Below are 12027 nucleotides of genomic sequence, written 5' to 3'. Positions count from 1 at the left end.
ACCAGATAACTCAGAAGACTTAACAGGTGCAATGTAGGAGGCGTTCATTATAATTGATTCAGATTTCTGTTGAATAAATGGTTCATCAAACCCATATCTCCATTAAATTTCCCATGTGACCTTCAGTAATTCAAGCACTGATGTGGTTTCTGACTTCCAGGTTACTTTTGTATCTGTGCTGTACCCATCCTACTCTCATTGCTCTGAGGTTTTTATTCATTGTCTCTTGTCCTTGAAACTGCAGTCTTAAAACTTGTGAATATAAATCATTTTCATAAACTAGAGAATTTCTTCTTTTCCTTGTCTTGTATCTATTCCCTATTTAAATATCTCAAGCCATGAACGTTTTCTATTCACTATGACAAACAATGTTGCAACTTTTAATTCCCAAATTTCAGATACTTTAAATCATTGGAAAAATACTGAATACCCCTGTCTCTTTATCCCAGAAACATGAAGCACATTTCATGAGATTATAGTCACTATCATTTGATTCTGGTCCCTTAACTTGATGATCATACCACAAGCAATTCATTTTTCTTTCCTTAATTTGTTCTCTCATATTCTATTTTTGCAATTCTCTTAAGGTCCCTTAGTGTACTGATAAATTTTGGATAGAAAATATCAACAAAATATCTAATGATTTCAATCAGCGATTTTTTTGTGGAGAGCATAGATATGGATATTGTTTATTTTTTTGACATGAGACCTGATGGAAAGAGCAGCTGATGAAAAGGAGTTCATTACTTCTTCAATATCAGCTTTTAACCTTTGGGCTTTTCTCACCTTTCATAATAATCTGGTTGTAAGTACTTGCTTTTTGTAATTATTTACCTTCTTCCATAGTCTTTACCTTATTACTTTATACAGAAATTCTTCCATACTTATTGTTTCTGTGGTCAGAAGCTCTAGGTGCCTTTCATAAAACAGGGAAACAGGACAGCTTAAGTGAGCAACTATGGAAAACAACAACAAAAAGAAAAAAAAAGGAAAGAAAGCCATAATAAACAGCAAAACAAACAGGAAAACCTTTATTTGGCAAAGTAAGACAAATAGTATGATTATACAGCAGTAAATGCAATAAAGTACTGTATGATGATTGGAATCCAACTATTTACTTAGCCTCACTTATATATTTTGCCAACAATTTATTTAAATTATATATTTTAGCTCTCAATTTTATCAACAATTCTTACCACAAGTTGTACATAAGAGCCATACACAGTGTTTGAAGAGGTTAATCTACATTTGTCTCAATCAGAAGATATATGGTTGATCACTACAAAGTCAATCTCCTGCTTCATGGACCATGAGAAGAACAATTATGAACAGGTAAAAAAGAGCTGAACAAGAACAGTTGTTGGCAGGGTCATATAAGGTTATAACTGAAGTGGTATTTCTTGCTAAATCCAGGTTGGGGTTTGTGGTGGAATTGAGTGTCCTGAAGCACAATTATGTGGAGTCAATGACAATCATTTTGAAGCTTTACTGCAATTTGTCACAGTGTCCATAAAATTATCGAAGTATGCAGGATTCATAAAAACAGTCCCCCCTTTGTACAGTAAATCTTTTAGATGGAAGCTCCTCAGGATTGTGTGGGGAGCATGGCAATTTTTTGTTTACTGCCGTTCCAAGGGTCATATTCCCTACCAGACTAGGTTAGTGAGAGAAAACCTAAATACAAATATTTGTTTACCTTAAATGCCTCTTCATTAATCTAATTTACATGTCTTCATATTTACATCGTACCATGAGGAAGATTTACACTTTTGACACATTTGTGCAATTCTGGAATTCTTTTCTCTGCATCTTAGATTTAATCCCACATATCAAAACTTTAATAATTTTATAAACTTAAATGTGGGTCAGGGCATGAGCACCTTTGTAATGGCTATGGCTTTCTTCATTGTCCATGTTTGCAGATCTTCAACAATGTCTTCACTTTAACATGAGTTCTGTTGGACTCAGTGTAAACATATATAATACTTTCTTGATTTATGTAATTTTTCCTTCTGACTTGACCATTCTTAACAAATGAACTGACTTTTTATACCATCTCTAGTGTCCTCTCCCTTTGTTCCCTGAGCCAGGATGACCTCTAAGAGGTAACTGTACTATTGTCCTAAATGTCTAACTGTAAGACAATGATGTGTCCATTTTATAGATCTTATAAATATTTTCACAAAACAAGTTCTGAGAAAAACAAAAAAACATGAACTTTGTTGTTTTCATTCCTTACATTACTAACACAAGAAAATTATGAGAACATAGCTTTGGGGTAACCTAAGTAATGTCTAGTATTTTACACTAGCTAAGGCATTGGTTTTCAGCAGACTGTTTGCAACTGATTGCCTTCCATTACTTCTCAAGACAAAAGAGTTAGGATGGGATGGGAAGAATATAAAAGGTCACATTTTGCTTGTGAATGTAGTGGATCAGCTAAAATAATCCTTAATATTTAGACAGGTCTTAATTATGGGTCCAGTGTTAGTCAGCATACAATGTGGGAATAATATCTGAATCATATGATATGCTGCCTGGAACCTGCTGCCTGTGTCTATCTTCTGAAGAATGGCAAAATATAGACAAAAGTTACAGTTATATATCTTTTAGTATTTACATAATTATGTTTCTATAGTGTCAGGAGATCTTTGTGCTAATTTACTACCTGCCTAAATTATAAATTGTCTCATAATGACTTATGTCTGTATAACCATAAACCTAGTATATTCACCTTTTTCTGTGCACCAACAGAATCACACATGCACTACAATCATAGTTTAAATGGATGATAATATTCTATTGAATTCATCTGCACTGCCTAATATGAGAAAATATTTGCTTTTTACCATGTTGACCACTGTGCTCATCTGTGGGCTATTCTTTTTGTATCTATTTCATCATTACATAAAGATGTTTATTTATATAAATATATATTCTGTATATAGAAAAGAATAAATTTGTCAGTTTTCAATGCATGGACTTCATTCTTATGAAATAAAAATGACATACTTTGCATGGTGTTTTGTATAATTTTATGCCAAAAACCTAGTCATTTAACTTGTCAGTATCCCAATCCTCTGTTGATTGAATCTTTGCATTGTGATATTGCTTAACTATACCTCTATAAAGAAGATAACACAGCCTAAAGACCACTACTGAGTGGGCCTTAATAAGTATTAACTCCTACCTGACAGTTGGCTAGAGACATTTTTTCAAATAACAACTGTAATCATTACCAATGGCAATACATTACAAGATACTTCTATAAATAATCAATGTACCATACATTAACTATATGTTTAATATATTTACAACAGAAATATTGGAAAATATTATGAAGTGAAAGACCAGCAAAACTAAACTCTGATTCTGATTATTTATTTAAGCTCGATTATCAATCCTGTTAGATAGTCCATGCAAATACAAATACCATTTACTTGGGAATCTTTTAAAAATTAATAAATTAAAGAGGAAAATATAAAACTATAGAAAAATTAACATTACCACAGAATTAGATAAAATGTGAACATTATTTTTGAACTATATAAGGTATTTTTCTGCCTTAAGAAATTGACATTGATCCAGTCATATAATAGTTGATTCGTACATAGCAAAAAGACAAGAGTAAGAAAAATGGTGTAATCGTCATAATCGTACATGACAGATTCATTTAAGAAGTTAGATCATAACAAAATGGCATATTATTCATCATTTTGTTTTCTTATGGAAAAGTTCTATAGTAAAGATATAATCTGTTTACCCAGTTTCTAGAAGCTGTGACTAAATATGGAAACACAACTTATTTTATTTTCCTCAAGTAACATTACTTAGGATTCCTAAAACAGAGTACTATTTTCCTGATAGAAAAATAATACAATAGAACAAGCTCCTTGATTGTAGTCTGCTATAAAACTACAGATATTAGTTTCAAAAGATTAAAACCAAATCCCTGAGTACAGTTTCCTTTAGAAAGTAAAGTGATGAGGCATTAGTTGTATGTTGACATTTCTTTTCAGAAGAGGAATTTAAAATTTAAATAGTGTGGGAAAGAAACCATACACTCTGTATCCCTGTGATAACACTATGTACGTTGAGAATTTCTAGCATAGGAAAGCTTAATTGAGTCATGATTCATCACAAAAGGTCCAAAAGTAGGAAAACACATTGAAATGACTGCTGTGATGTTTATCAGCCACCAACCAGGATTATATACAAGAGCAATGCAGCCTTGTAAGATTGAAGAGAGGGCATAAAAACTTATAAATGTGGACATGAGGGTCAGTATCCTCTGGGTAGCTCTGGATTCAGGAGATGTTCTGGAGCAAACAGAGGTGCTATGGATATGTTGAACACTTTGCTTGTGCATATAGAGAATGATAACCATGGAGCTGCTCGACCAGATGATAATGAAAGAAAACAAAATTTCAGGAAGAACAATAATTGTAGTATATAATCGGTCTACAAAGTCATCATGAACTACAGTGGAACAATATTTCAAGTAATTTTTATGTGTCAGATTCTTTCTGTTCTCTTTGTTATACATATACACAGGAAAAATCATATTTAATACCATGTAGAGAATCCAGCAAAGAGAAGTGAAGAGACCAATATGATGTGGAGCTTTGGCTTTAAGGTTCATCCAAAAAGAGTTCCTAGGACTGATGGTGATTGCCTGGAAGACACTCAAAAAGCAGGTGGTACTAATGGACACGTTTCTGCCCAGCCTTTGAATATACAAAAGGAATTTGCAGACAAAATCATTGATAAATACTTTTATCACAAAAGTTTGTTCTGTATGTAGCAGTCCTGAAGACACAAGGATCAAAATGTTGGCTGTAAATAGATGTGAAAGAATCAAATTTGAAGTCTTCATTTTATGTTCAATATAGTAATTGATCAGGTTGCAGGAAAGAAGAGAGAAATTTCCCAGAATCCCAATTGTACTCTGAAGTAAGAACACTATTCCTATTATCAAATCCTTGAGGTACATTCTGTCACTTAACAATTTTTCCTTAAACAGTTGCAAAATTCACTTCCTTGAACTCTTAGAAAATTGGTTGTTGATGTGAAAAAAAATTGCATGGGCTCTAGATTATAATTGCCTAGCAGTTAATCAAATTGGAGGACTATGACTCAGAAAATCATTTTGTCACCAATATTTCACAAAGATATCTTGTCAGTATCACTGCTGAAATCTCCCAATCTATATACTTATGAAAAGTTATTCCAGAACGTTGCATAGAAATAGCAGTATTAAGATTAGGTCCAAGTATCTGTTAGAGAATCAATGACCAGTGAGTAAAATCATAAAGGATGCTCATTGACAAATTTCAAATTTAATTTCCAGTTAGAATTCAGATAGAAGATAAAGTTATTTTAATTATCCTTTTAAGCAAAAAGTAAAGAAAAAAGAAAAACTTATACATTTCTCCTCTGAAATTTAAACAAAATAAAAGCATTTCTTCAAAACAATGCCATTATTTCTCTGTGAACACATGATGCAATGATTAGTATATGGTAAAAGCAATAATCCCAAAGTATAAGTGACACAATATATAATTTTTAAATATCTAGGTTTCATTATAATTTATATAACATGCATAAATATAGGTATTCTTGCTAAATGCTAAATAATCCATAGCAAAATTACAGAACCAACTTACTGGTAAGCTTCTCAAAAACTTTAAACTTCAGCCAAGGAAAATTCATCCTAAAAGGAACCTCTTCTTAGTTTCCCAGGTTTATACAGTTATTTTCAGCCCTAATAAAATCTATGTGCACAAGCTATTTTCTTGAATACAATGTGAGATAGCTGTTTCACTGTCATCTAAAATATTTGTCATAAAAAAAGCTTTAACACTATTATATGACTGAGATGTCCAGCCCCTCCCGCATTCTTTGTCTTTGTCTCTGTATCTCTGTTTCTTTGTCTCCTTCTGTTTCTCTTTTCGTCTCTGTGTCTCTGTATTATTTGCCTGATTTCACCTAGTGTGTTTCAGATTCTCGACATACCAAATGATGACATGAACTGAGAAACTAGGTTCTGCTCCATCCTTCCTTCTTTGGTATGCAGCAGAACCTAGACACAAGGGACAAAAAAAAAATAAGGAATCACAATCTAGGTAGCAAAAGCAATCCAAGCTTCCAGGGTCTAAGCCACTACCCAAAGACTGACCCTGGGCTACAACTGCATAGGTAGCAATGAATAGCCTAGTAAGGGCACCAGTGGAAGGGGAAGCCCTTGGTCCTGCCAAGACTGAACCCCCAGTGAACAGGATTGTTAGGGGGAGGGCAGTAATGAGGGGAGGATGGAGAGGAGAACACCCATATAGAAGGGAAAAGGGAGAGGTTGGGGGATGTTGGCCTGGAAACTGGGAAAGGGAATAACATTTGAAATTTAAATAAGAAGTACCCAATTTAATAAAGATGGAGAAAAAAAGCAATCCAAGAAACACCCAGAACCTCAGGAACCCCCATAATACTGTGGTCCAAGATATTTGATAGACCCACATAATGCTCAGAGCAACATAGCTATTCAGAGAGGTCTGACACAGAATCTAATATCTAAGTGTAGTTTATCAAGTTTTTCAAGCTAACAGGTTTCTCATACAATAAACTGTGATGTTCTGCAATGGTTCACTATCTAAGAACCAGAAAAAATAAGTTGCCTGTCTCAATATGGTCAGTATAATTAAAGAATTTTTGATACTAAAAGAGATTCAAGTCATGAATTATAATTTTAATTGCTATCTTTACAGGGAAAAAACTTTAAAATCCCAATATTATGAAAGCTATTAAGTTATTGGAAACTTTTGTAAATCATTAAGACAGAAGATTAACAGTTATCACATAAATGACCCAATTTTTATACAAAATTTTATATATAGAATTATATACATATTTATATTACATATTTGTAAGAAAAAGCTTTATTTATATTATAATGTGTTTTTTCAAAGTAATACCTAATACAAGTAACTAAAAACAAGCAAATTATAATTAAAATCATGTATAACAAATTGCCATCAAACATATCTGATACCTTCTGAATGTCATGCAATATGTTTAATTGAAAATGATTCCTGTAATCCACTGTCCATTTGAATTCTACGTACTCCTATTATTTATACTTCTCAGATCTTTAATAATATTGATATCATATTAAAGAATAAGCAGGATTCATATATAAAGTTTACTGTATAAAATAATCTGATTTGCAAAGACTGATCTCAATAAACAAACATATATGCTTTAATGGTAAACAAGTCTAATGGTAAAAATGAAATGCTTATATAAAGTACAAAGTTTTAGAAAAATATTTACTGTTTACAAATGCAAGTAAATATATATTGAGATTTAATATTTCAGAGTTTTACCCCATCAATGGAATTCTGATAGCTTATTAATCTAGCTCTGATAAAATAGTGCTGTTATGCTTAGTTACACACTCAGTAGGATAAATTTCCTCTAGTAGTCTTTTAATAAAATTTAGATGCTACTTATCATACAAAAATCATCTCTGTTCAATTTATATGTACATCTCCCTGGACAGAAACAAAAGAATGTTCAGGCTTTTTCAACAAAACCATAATTTTGTTATGCTGAAAAACTATGAATCTACTCTTGCTGATTTTCAGATAATACATAGAAACTTTTTGTACATCAAGAATTTCAATGTACTTTCCAAAAATGGCAATATAAACTGCAGGGATAAAAACAATTCTTAAAACTTGGATCCCTCCAACCCCCACATTTCAAATGGACTGCAAATTAGTACTTGGACAATCATCTGTTTATTCTGTATTCTTTTCAGAATACTCAAATTATAAGAGTTTGGTTTTTAAGTTGTTTAACTTCTATCTTTAGTTTACATCTATCTTTGACAAATTCTATATGGTAGATAGAAATAATTTCTCCGAAGATGCTTTACACTAGGCCAGCCCCAGTCAGGCTTCCAACACCAGAACCCCCAACTTGGTAAAAGCTGATGTAATTCAGTCTTGTTGTTGTAAATACTCTCAGTCTATTCAAATGGGCTAGCAAACCAAAAGCTTCTGATGAAAGCCACATAGGTTTTACTTCTCCCTACTATTGCCTGGTATTCTAGTATTTATGGAACCTGACAGTAAAGGAGAGCACATCCCCATTTGTTCTCAACAAATTGCTAAAATATTATATACAAAACCAAACCAAAAAAAAATTGCTGGCAAATGGACAGTATAACTACATGTAACATGTATTGTTATAACAAGATTAAAAATTATGTTCTTCTGATGCTGTACAAGCCATCATAATTTCTATATGCCTCCTTTTATGCATTACAAGGTTTTTTTTTATTAACTTGAGTATTTCTTATTTACATTTCGAATGTTATTCCCTTTCCCGGTTTCCTGGCAAACATCCCCCTAATCCCTTCCCCTCCCCTTCTTTATGGGTTTTCCCCTCCCCATCCTCCCCCCATTGCCACCCTCCCCACAACAATCACGTTCACTGGGGGTTCAGTCTTAGCAGGACCAAGGGCTTCCCCTTCCACTGGTGATCTTACTAGGATATTCATTGCTACCTATGAGGTCAGAGTCCAGGGTCAGTCCATGTATAGTCTTTAGGTAGTGGCTTAGTCCCTGGAAGCTCTGGTTGCTTGGCATTGTTGTTCATATGGGGTCTCAAGCCCCTTCAAGCTCTTCCAGTTCTTTCTCTGATTCCTTCAACTAGGGTACTATTCTCAGTTCAGTGGTTTGCTGCTGGCATTCGCCTCTGTATTTGCTGTATTCTGGCTGTGTCTCTCAGGAGAGATCTACATCCGCATTACAAGTTTTTATTACTTCCCATTTAAAGTATTCTAAGGCTGTATCAAAAATTTCAGGAGGACATAAGACAAACCAGGAATGCTCAATCAGTCTTCCTCCATCTTAGTCTTCAGAGATATTTTTTCTTTTCTTTTTTTTTCGGAGCTGGGGACTGAACCCAGGGCCTTGCGCATGCTAGGCAAGCGCTCTACCACTGAGCTAAATCCCCAACCCCCAGAGATATTTTATTGTAAAGACAAACCTACTTTATTCTTTATATTTTTCAAAAATTGTTCTATACCTCACTTGTAGACTTAACTACAAATATTTTTATTCTGCTTGTTCTAGGAAATGATAAAATGACTTTGCTTCAGAGGGTAATAACATTCTTGTAACTGCAATTTTATTTCAAAAGCTGTTGGGACTATTTTATGATAACCTTGCAATTAGGTATTTGTTACAGGAGGTCATTATGATTAAAAACACTTATGTTTTTCTCATGTACTGCCATCTATTTTGCTGGCCAAAAACTTCAGTAAATGGTTTATATTCTTTTTTCTCAGGGATTAAAATAAATCATTCATCTCCCACACAGGAAATGGTGATCATATTCAAATAAGAATATTTATGCAAAAAGTTGTATATAACAGGAGGTATATAATATCCATGTCAATCATCATACATTCATGGTTTATGTATTAGACAATTATAATGCTATTTGTTGCTTACAAGTTTAGACATCTCTTCATACTATTTAAGTGGACAGAGCTTCAGCTGATTTCCGATGATAGTATACTCTGAAGCATTGTAAATGAAATACAAGGAAATGTATAACAAGCAAATACAAATAAAATATGAGTTTATACATTATGATTGCACTTAGAAACAATAAAGTATGGATCAGCAGTGATGGCATCATTTATGGATTAACATAGATGTCCCAAAAATGGAACATGTAACAATGATAGAGCCATATATTATTTTAGTGACATAATGCACAATTATAAATGAACTAATAAAGCAATTTTAAATTTTTATTTTCTTTTGAAGGACTGAATAAATTTTCTTATTATATAATTTGGTCTCTAACTGGGATGAATTCTGAGATATTACATGGAAAAACGAATATTTTATGGAAAATATGGCCGAGAAATTAAAATAATTATAGGTTACGAGATGGTTAATATGGTGAATTCGTTGCCTTGGACATGTAATATTCTGAGTTGAACGTCTACTATCAGCAACTAAGAGGAATTTTCACCCAAGTGCTAGAACAGAAAATAAAGACCCACAAGTCTCACTAACAGGTCAGTTTAGAATATTTAGAAAGTTCCAGAGAGTTGAAAGCTTTGTCTAAAATGTATGATGATAATATTATTAAAATACAAAATCTGTCAGAAGAAAAGGGCAGTTGTCCTCTAAACAAACCACACACACACACACACACACAAACACACACACACACACTCACTCACACACACACACACACACACACACACTTACATACAGTATGTTCATGATTACTTTTGTATTTCAACAAAAATATATGAGAAAAATTGAATTATTATTAATTGATATTTATTATGCTTACATTTACTAAATTCCTTAATAAATCACACAGATAATTAATCAGGATTTTGGAAAAAATAAAGTGCAAATATTCATAGAATCTGTGAAGTCAAGGTTTTCATTGTATGTGTTTCCTATTACAGAATCAAATTTTCCATGTAAAATCTTCATCCCAGACTTCCCATCTTAGATGTATTGCTATGCACAGCAAATACAAACTGCTCACCTGACTCATTCTCTGTGCCAAAACTTCAGCTCAGTGTGCACTTCATGATACCCTGAAATTTCTGAAATCCAGTACTAGCAAGAGCGAGACATCTCACTTTAAGATAAAGGTCAATATCTGTGACCGCATCTCACTTATAAACTGCAGTTTTCATTATGTCTTCTGTGACAAAGCCATGACTTGCTTTGAGAAACAACAACTTTTCAGGTATGTGTTTTTAATAGTTAACTACCAAAGCTCATCATTAAACTCATGTGAGTGTCTCCAAAGGAACATTCTAAACTGTTTGAAGAAGCTACAAACAATTATATTCTCATGACCCCTAAAGAATAACCATTTCAGAGTATACCAAGCATATCAAGGTCTACAAAGAAGTTTCTGTGACTTACTCTTCTCCAACAGTCTCTTAACTGTACTATAGAAATTTAGTCTACTATTATCAGATTCCAGCACTGCCCACTGTTATCACATTGGGCCAAGTATAATCGGTCAGAAATTCAGGAATAACTGCTGAATCGTTTGTGATAATAATTTGCACCAAAAATCATTCTCATCCTCCTTTTAAAACTGCTTAAAAATTAAATTTAGAATAATAAGGAAACCTCAACATGGCACTGGCAAAATCTTTGAACATAGCTCTATTCATTATAGAATTTACATGCAAATATCAATCCTTCACAAAAAAATCAACTGTCTTGTTTAAACAATACATATGCACTTTTAATCAAAATTCCTTTAGTGGTCCTAGAGTATTCACAATTAATCTTCATGAAAAATATTTTGAACATAATTTCTTATATTAAGAAAGAAAAGATAATGGATACTGTAGTAAACTAATATTCACATTCTGTCCAAGAAGAATATTTCTGTGAGTATTTAAAGACGTAAGAGATACTAAAGCAGTATAGTCCATGTCAGACATCCAGCCTTTTGATTCAATTTTAGGTTCAGTTCCTAGAATTCTCAGAATTTTAAGAATTCAATTCAACAAATTACAGACATAGAAAGTTGTTCTGACCTTGTCAATTTCCTGGATGGATATTGTGTTGGTTTGAATGAGAAAACCACCATTGACAAAAAGAAAAAGGACCACCACTTGTTTCCTGAAGTGCATACTTACGGGTTCTTTGGAAAGTCATGTCTGTTGAAGGAGTTTTATTGGGATATACATGAAGTAACATAGGGTTGAAGCAAACATAGGTGAAAAGTTAAGGCAGACTTGTGAAGGACTGTTTGGCTGAAACAGACAGAGCTGAAAGGATGTTCTGTTAAAACAAATGTGTAAAAGGACAAGTGATGAAGGATTATTCATGAATAGCACATATTTTGGTCTGTCTTGTATTGTGTGGCTGAAGTCCATTTGTCAGGACTCTCTAGAGAGAGAACACAAAATGTCTTCTGGTGGTGTGTTTTGACTTTTTTTTGTGGAATTGGACTGATTGC

At 33.1% G+C, this 12027-nt stretch overlaps 1 protein-coding gene across 1 annotated transcript; it reads right to left on the bottom strand.

Moving 5' to 3' along the window:
• Positions 1 to 4084: 4084 nt before the first annotated feature.
• Positions 4085 to 4993, bottom strand: Vom1r2 (vomeronasal 1 receptor 2). The gene has a single exon (XM_087602804.1). It carries the CDS (start codon positions 4991 to 4993, stop codon positions 4085 to 4087), a length of 909 nt encoding a protein of 302 aa, XP_087458930.1.
• Between the last annotated feature and the right edge of the window lie 7034 nt (positions 4994 to 12027).

Source organism: Rattus norvegicus, chromosome 1 (assembly GCF_021556685.1).
Source record: "Rattus norvegicus strain SHRSP/BbbUtx chromosome 1, alternate assembly SHRSP_T2T, whole genome shotgun sequence".
NCBI classification, from domain to species: Eukaryota; Metazoa; Chordata; class Mammalia; order Rodentia; family Muridae; genus Rattus; species Rattus norvegicus.
The sequence above is the reverse complement of the archived record's forward strand: the minus strand, read 5'-3'. Positions and strand labels throughout refer to the sequence as shown.